Source organism: Babylonia areolata, chromosome 26 (genome assembly GCF_041734735.1).
Source record: "Babylonia areolata isolate BAREFJ2019XMU chromosome 26, ASM4173473v1, whole genome shotgun sequence".
NCBI classification, from domain to species: Eukaryota; Metazoa; Mollusca; class Gastropoda; order Neogastropoda; family Buccinidae; genus Babylonia; species Babylonia areolata.
In genome coordinates, this window is record NC_134901.1 from 11,809,905 (window position 1) to 11,817,404 (window position 7,500).

The 7,500-nt window shown below is 47.6% G+C and overlaps 1 protein-coding gene across 1 annotated transcript in view; it reads left to right on the forward strand.

Moving 5' to 3' along the window:
- The first annotated feature begins 716 nt into the window (after positions 1–716).
- The window catches only part of LOC143300716 (aquaporin-5-like), a 51,370-nt gene continuing 44,586 nt past the window's right edge, over positions 717–7,500 (forward strand). The window contains exon 1 of the mRNA XM_076614595.1: positions 717–2,126. Within this exon, the coding sequence (XP_076470710.1) occupies positions 1,389–2,126 (738 nt within the window). The 5' untranslated portion in view covers positions 717–1,388. The remainder of the gene's footprint in view (positions 2,127–7,500) is intronic.

A 7,500-nucleotide genomic window follows, 5' to 3' on the forward strand; every position in this document is an offset into this window, starting at 1 on the left:
CCATTTCTCTCTCTCTCTCTCTCTCACACACACACACACACACACACGTGCACACACACACACACACACACACACACACACACACACACACACACCAACACAAACACACACACACACTTGCACGCACACACACACACACACACACACACACACACACACACACACTTTCTGTCTTTCTCCACCGTCTCTCTCTCTCTCTCTCTCTTTCTCTCTGTCTCTGCCTGTCCCTTTCTCTCTGTCTCTCTGCCTCTCAGTCTCTGTCTCTCTGCCTCTCAGTCTCTGTCTCTCCAGTCATCCCCAAACTACGGGGCCCAGAGAGCAACAGTGGGAAAGGTCAACTCTGCATACATCAGTGACAGCAACAAACAAGATTTTTTTTTTTTTAAGCAGCCCGCCGCTAGTTGTCCCCCCCCCCCACCTCCCCCCGACCCCCCCCCCCCCTCACAACCACCCACCTCCCTCCCTCCTTTTCACCACCACTTCTCTCCCCTGACTGACAACTCTCTCTCAGTCAACAACAGGCTCCTCCCCACTTATTATTTCACTCCCCCCCCCCACCCCAAACCTTTTACCCCTTTCCACCCCCCACCCCCCACCACCACTCCCCCCATTACCACTACTACATCCCATCTCCCTTCCTTCCTCCCTCCCCACCCCCCTCCCCAAGTCGCATCGCACTACTCAGTTTCACAGGCTCAGTGTGACACTCCCAGACAGCAGCAGCAGCAGCAGCAACAGCCCTCGTTTCCTGAACTGACTTCACGCGGTGGACGGACGTGCCTGGCGAGTAAAGACCAAAGGCAGAATATCTTCCACATAACAAACATCACTTCTGCACTGACGAGAGTGGCAGCAGCTTCCAAGCGTCAGCGGCAGCGGCGGCAGCAGCAACAACAACAACAACAACAACAAACCTTAGCGGAGGAGCAACAATTGTTCAACTGTTTTTCGCCACCACCACCACCACTTCAGCTGCCACCACCCCCTCAGTTCCAGTCAACAGCCATAGCAGCCAACACGTCAACGTCACCCACACACGTCTGTCTCCACCCCCACGAAAAACAACAACAACAACAACAACACACACACACACACACACACACACACACACACGAGAAAACAAAACAAAAACAGAACGTGAGCAAAAAGCTGAATTCTGTGTGAGTGTCTCTGGTAGGTGTGGCTGCAAAGCGCTGAGGGCTGTTCTTGTTACCGCGGTAGTGAATTAAGGGGGAGGAAGAAAAAGAACCTCGCACCGCAGTGAACATTTCCTCCAGTGAGTCCAGCCACTGAGCCAGCAAAGTCACTGCTCCTCCAACACACACACACGCACACACACACCGGCACGCACGCACGCAGGTGGCAGGTAAAGAAAAAGCTAACCAGTAATGTCTGAGCCCCTCACCACGCCTGCTGCCGCCACTGCCGCTGAGAAGGACGAGGACGGACAGTTCGCCACTGAAGGAAACGGAGGACAGTCCTCTGCAGCCAACGAATCAAGCGTACCCCTGACCGACACCTCCACCACCGACACCTCCACCACCAAACAGCGCAAAGGTCCCAGCCCGGCACTGCTCAAGACGGCAAGGATGGCGACCAGCCTGGAAGACATCACCAGCCTCAGGCTCTGGAAAGGCATCTTCGCCGAGTTCGTGGGCGTCCTTCTGCTGGTGCTGGTTGGGTGCGGGTCGTGCATCTCCCTGGACCGCAGTCCTTCCTCCGTGGTGCAGATCTCGCTCTGCTTCGGCCTGAGCGTGGCCACCATCGTCTGGAACATCGCCCACATCTCGGGGGGCCACATCAACCCGGCCGTCACCCTGGCCCTGCTGGCCACCCGCAAGATCTCCCTGGCCAAGGCAGTGTTCTTCGTGATCTTCCAGCTGGTGGGCGCCGTGGTGGGGGCGGCTCTGCTGATGGCCTTCACCCCGGAGGACTTCCACAAGAAGCTGGGGGCCACGGTGGTCACCGACGTCCTGAACCCCGGCCAGGCGGTGGGCGTGGAGCTGTTCATCACCTTCGTGCTGGTTTTCACAGTCTTCGCCTCCATCGACTCCCGGAGGAGGGACCTCAATGGTTCCACTCCGCTCAGCATTGGTCTGTCCGTCACCATGTGCCACCTGTTTGCCGTGAGTGTTGAACACTGTTGGTCTGTGTGTGTGTGTGTGTGTGTGTGTGTGTGTGTGTGTGTGTGTGTGTGTGTGTGTGTGTTCAATACAGTATTCGTTTGTTTAATGTGGGTGATTGTTGAATGCAATGGTTGTGATATGTGAGTGTTGAATACGGTGCATTTTTGCGTCTGTCTGTGACGTCTGAGTGTTGAACACAGAGCATGTTTGTGTTTGGCTGTGGTGTGGATCATTAGTTTGAAGTGAGTGTTAAATACAGTGCATGGCTGTGTTTGTCTGTGAGTGTTGGATACAGTACATAATTATTGTGTTTGTCTGTGAGTGTTGGATACAGTGCATAATTATTGTGTTTGTCTGTGAGTGTTGGATACAGTGCATAATTATTGTGTTTGTCTGTGAGTGTTGAATACAGTACATGATTATTGTGTTTGTCTGTGAGTGTTGGATACAGTACATAATTATTGTGTTTTTCTGCGAGTGTTGGATACAGTGCATAATTATTGTGTTTGTCTGTGAGTGTTGGATACAGTACATAATTATTGTGTTTGTCTGTGAGTGTTGGATACAGCGCATAATTATTGTGTTTGTCTGTGAGTGTTGGATACAGTGCATAATTATTGTGTTTGTCTGTGAGTGTTGAATACAGTACATAATTACTGTGTTGTCTGTGAGTGTTGGATACAGTGCATAATTATTGTGTTTGTCTGTGAGTGTTGGATACAGTGCATGATTATTGTGTTTTTCTGCGAGTGTTGGATACAGTACATAATTATTGTGTTGTCTGTGAGTGTTGGATACAGTGCATAATTATTGTGTTTGTCTGTGAGTGTTGGATACAGTGCATAATTATTGTGTTTGTTGTGTCTGTGCAGTGTTTGTTTTTTTGCATGTAGTTATTACATTGAGTACAACACATATTGTGTCAGCAGAACACAGTACACGCTGTGTTTGTGACTCTGTGTCTCCTGTTTGGTGTGAGAACAATGTGTTCGTGTGTAATTCGTGTCACCTGTTTCCTGGAAGTGAACAGTGACTAGCCCAAACGCATGTGGTGTGTGTTTGTTTTTCAGTATTGAACACAGGACATACTGTGTTTTGAATGTATGTCGTGTTTGTTTTTCAGTGTTGAACACAGGACATACTGTGTTTGGAGTGTATGTCGCGTTTGTTTTTCAGTGTTGAACACAGGACATACTGTGTTTGGAGTGTATGTTGTGTTTGTTTTTCAGTATTGAACACAGGACATTCTGTGTTTGGAGTGCATGTCGTGTTTGTTTTTCAGTATTGAACACAGGACATATGTCGTGTTTGTTTTTTAGTATTGAACACAGGACATACTGTGTTTTGAATGTATGTCGTGTTTGTTTTTCAGTATTAAACACAGGACATACTGTGTTTGGAGTGTATGTCGCGTTTGTTTTTCAGTGTTGAACACAGGACATACTGTGTTTGGAGTGTATGTCGCGTTTGTTTTTCAGTGTTGAACACAGGACATACTGTGTTTGGAGTGTATGTCGTGTTTGTTTTTCAGTATTGAATACAGGACATACTGTGTTTGGAGTGTATGTCGTGTTTGTTTTTGTTGTTGTTGTTGTTTTGTTTTTGTTGTTTGTTTGTTTTTATAAAGCGTAACGGGGTACAGTCAACATCTTGTCGGTGAACATGGGTGGTGTGTGTGCTGTAGAGTACTGAACACAGTATATTATGCTGTGATGTCGGTGACTGTGTGTCTCGTGTGTGTCAATGTCTCGTGTGTCAATGTGTTTGTTTTCTGTGAGCACTGACAACACTGCATACATTGTCCATCGTCTGCTGGCTGTAGTGAATCACGGACTTCTATCTACACCCAGCCCATGATACTGAGTAGGATCCAGTGCACGCCCGTCTCTTCGTGACACATGTGTCCTTTGTTTCCATTTGAGTATTGACCACAACACACACCGTGACACATGTGTCCTTTGTTTCCATTTGAGTATTGACCACAACACACACCTTCGTGACACATGTGTCCTTTGTTTCCATTTGAGTATTGACCACAACACACACCTCCGTGACACATGTGTCCTTTGTTTCCATTTGAGTATTGACCACAACACACACTGTGACACATGTGTCCTTTGTTTCCATTTGAGTATTGACCACAACACACACCTCCGTGACACATGTGTCGTTTGTTTCCATTTGAGTATTGACCACAACACACACCTTCGTGACACATGTGTCCTTTGTTTCCATTTGAGTATTGACCACAACACACACCTTCGTGACACATGTGTCCTTTGTTTCCATTTGAGTATTGACCACAACACACACCTCCGTGACACATGTGTCCTTTGTTTCCATTTGAGTATTGACCACAACACACACCTCCGTGACACATGTGTCCTTTGTTTCCATTTGAGTATTGACCACAACACACACTTCCGTGACACATGTGTCCTTTGTTTCCATTTGAGTATTGACCACAACACACACCTCCGTGACACATGTGTCCTTTGTTTCCATTTGAGTATTGACCACAACACACACCTCCGTGACACATGTGTCCTTTGTTTCCATTTGAGTATTGACCACAACACACACCTCCGTGACACATGTGTCGTTTGTTTCCATTTGAGTATTGACCACAACACACACCTTCGTGACACATGTGTCCTTTGTTTCCATTTGAGTATTGACCACAACACACACCTCCGTGACACATGTGTCCTTTGTTTCCATTTGAGTATTGACCACAACACACACCTTCGTGACACATGTGTCCTTTGTTTCCATTTGAGTATTGACCACAACACACACCTTCGGGGCAACGCGTGTTTTCATTCGCTGTAAGCCGGTGGGGTTTTTTTTTATTTTCTTTTTTTCTATTTTAATTTAAGTACAGTGTTATTCACACACACGCAATCTGCGTTGCTAGGATGTGACATCTGTGAGGTATTCAAGACCATGAACCATCGGTGTGTGCATATCCACCAGCTAGCTGCTGTCTCTAGATACTGAATGATGTGAATGATATGATGATAATGATAAGAAGAAGGAGGAGGTGGAGGCGAGGGAGAAGAAGAAGAAGAAGAGAAGAAGAAGAAGAAGAAGAAGAAATTTGAATACATTTTATTATCTGCGGGAAATAGAGTAAGCAAAATAATGCTTTTTTTCATCCAGCCCTCAAAGTAATAGTGACAGTAAACAGGTAAGCAGTAACATAAACAAAGAGGGGAATCATGATATCAGTACAACATGCATATTATACTGATTATAGTCATGGAAGAAGAAGAAGAAGACAGGTGGTTTAATCAGTGACCAAAAGAAGCATTCTGATGATCACAGCAGTGTAGTTTGTTCACAGTGTCAATCACACACACACACACACACACACACACACACTGAGGTATACAGTACAGGCGTCACACACACACACACACACACACACACACACACACACACACACACACACACACACACACACACACACACACGTTTTGCACTGTTTCCGAGGCGTCACCTGTTTGCTGTAAATGTTGTATTGAGCTACACGCTTGTGTGTGTATCTGCTTGTCAGTTTCCCCGTTAATGTTAGTCTGCTGTTTGCTCCTCTGACACACTGAAAACATTACACGCCATGTTTATTTCCATGTGTGTCATCTGTTCGCAGTAAGTATTGAATTCGCGCTATATTTGCGTGCTACCAAAACATCGTGTCATCTGTTGTCAGCACCGAAGACCGTGAATTGGGTCAGAATTGAGGTCAAAGGTCTCATAGCCTTTTATGGCTGTCGGGGCAGTGAATTCACTTTCACTGCCGGTGTCTAGGGCTACGCACAGGAACGTAGTGAATTCACATTCACTGTGTCCAGGGCTAGGCACAGGAAGGCAGTGAATTCACATCCACTGTGTCTAGGGCTAGGCACAGGAAGGCAGTGAATTCACATTCACTGTGTTTAGGGCTGGGCACAGGAAGGCAGTGAATTCACATCCACTGTGTCTGTGGCTGGGCAGAGGAAGGCAGTGAATTCACATCCACTGTGTCTGTGGCTAGGCATAGGAAGGCAGTGAATTCACATTCACTGTGTTTAGGGCTGGGCACAGGAAGGCAGTGAATTCACATCCACTGTATCTAGGGCTGGGCACAGGAAGGCAGTGAATTCACATCCACTGTATCTAGGGCTGGGCACAGGAAGGCAGTGAATTCACATTCACTGTGTCTAGGGCTGGGCACAGGAAGGCAGTGAATTCACATCCACTGTATCTAGGGCTAGGCACAGGAAGGCAGTGAATTCACATTAACTGTGTCTAGGGCTGGGCACAGGAAGGCAGTGAATTCACATCCACTGTGTTTAGGGCTAGGCACAGGAAGGTAGTGAATTCACATCCACTGTATCTAGGGCTCGGCACAGTCCTCGTTCCCCCGCTGCCGAAATAACCTGCCACAACCCGTCAGGTACCTGTTCACACCTGGTGGAGTGAAGACAATCGGACTGAAGTCAGGTATCCATTCACACCTGGTGGAGTGAAGAAAATCGGACTGAAGTCAGGTATCCATTCACACCTGGTGGAGTGAAGAAAATCGGACTGAAGTCAGGTATCCATTCACACCTGGTGGAGTGAAGAAAATCGGACTGAAATCAGGTACCCGTTCACACCTGGTGGAGTGAAGACAATCGGACTGAAGTCAGGTACCCGTTCACACCTGGTGGAGTGAAGAAAATCGGACTGAAGTCAGGTACCCGTTCACACCTGGCTGGAGTGAAGAAAATCGGACTCAAATCAAGTACCCGTTCACACCTGGTGGAGTGAAGAAAATCGGACTGAAGTCAGGTACCCGTTCACACCTGGCTGGAGTGAAGAAAATCGGACTCAAATCAAGTACCCGTTCACACCTGGTGGAGTGAAGAAAATCGGACTGAAGTCAGGTATCCGTTCACACCTGGTGGAGTGAAGAAAATCGGACTGAAGTCAGGTACCCGTTCACACCTGGTGGAGTGAAGAAAATCGGACTGAAGTCAGGTATCCGTTCACACCTGGCTGGAGTGAGGAGAATCGGACTGAAGTCAGGTATCCGTTCACACCTGGTGGAGTGAGGAGAACCGGACTGAAGTCAGGTAGCCGTTCACACCTGGTGGAGTGAAGAAAATCGGACTGAAGTCAGGTATCCGTTCACACCTGGTGGAGTGAAGAAAATCGGACTGAAGTCAGGTACCCGTTCATACCTGGTGGAGTGAAGAAAATCGGACTGAAGTCAGGTACCCGTTCATACCTGGTGGAGTGAAGAGAACCGGACTGAAGTCAGGTACCCGTTCACACCTGGTGGAGTGAAGACATTCCGAGTAAAGTGCCTTTCCCAAAGAGAGACAGCACCATTCCAAAGCAGGGCCTT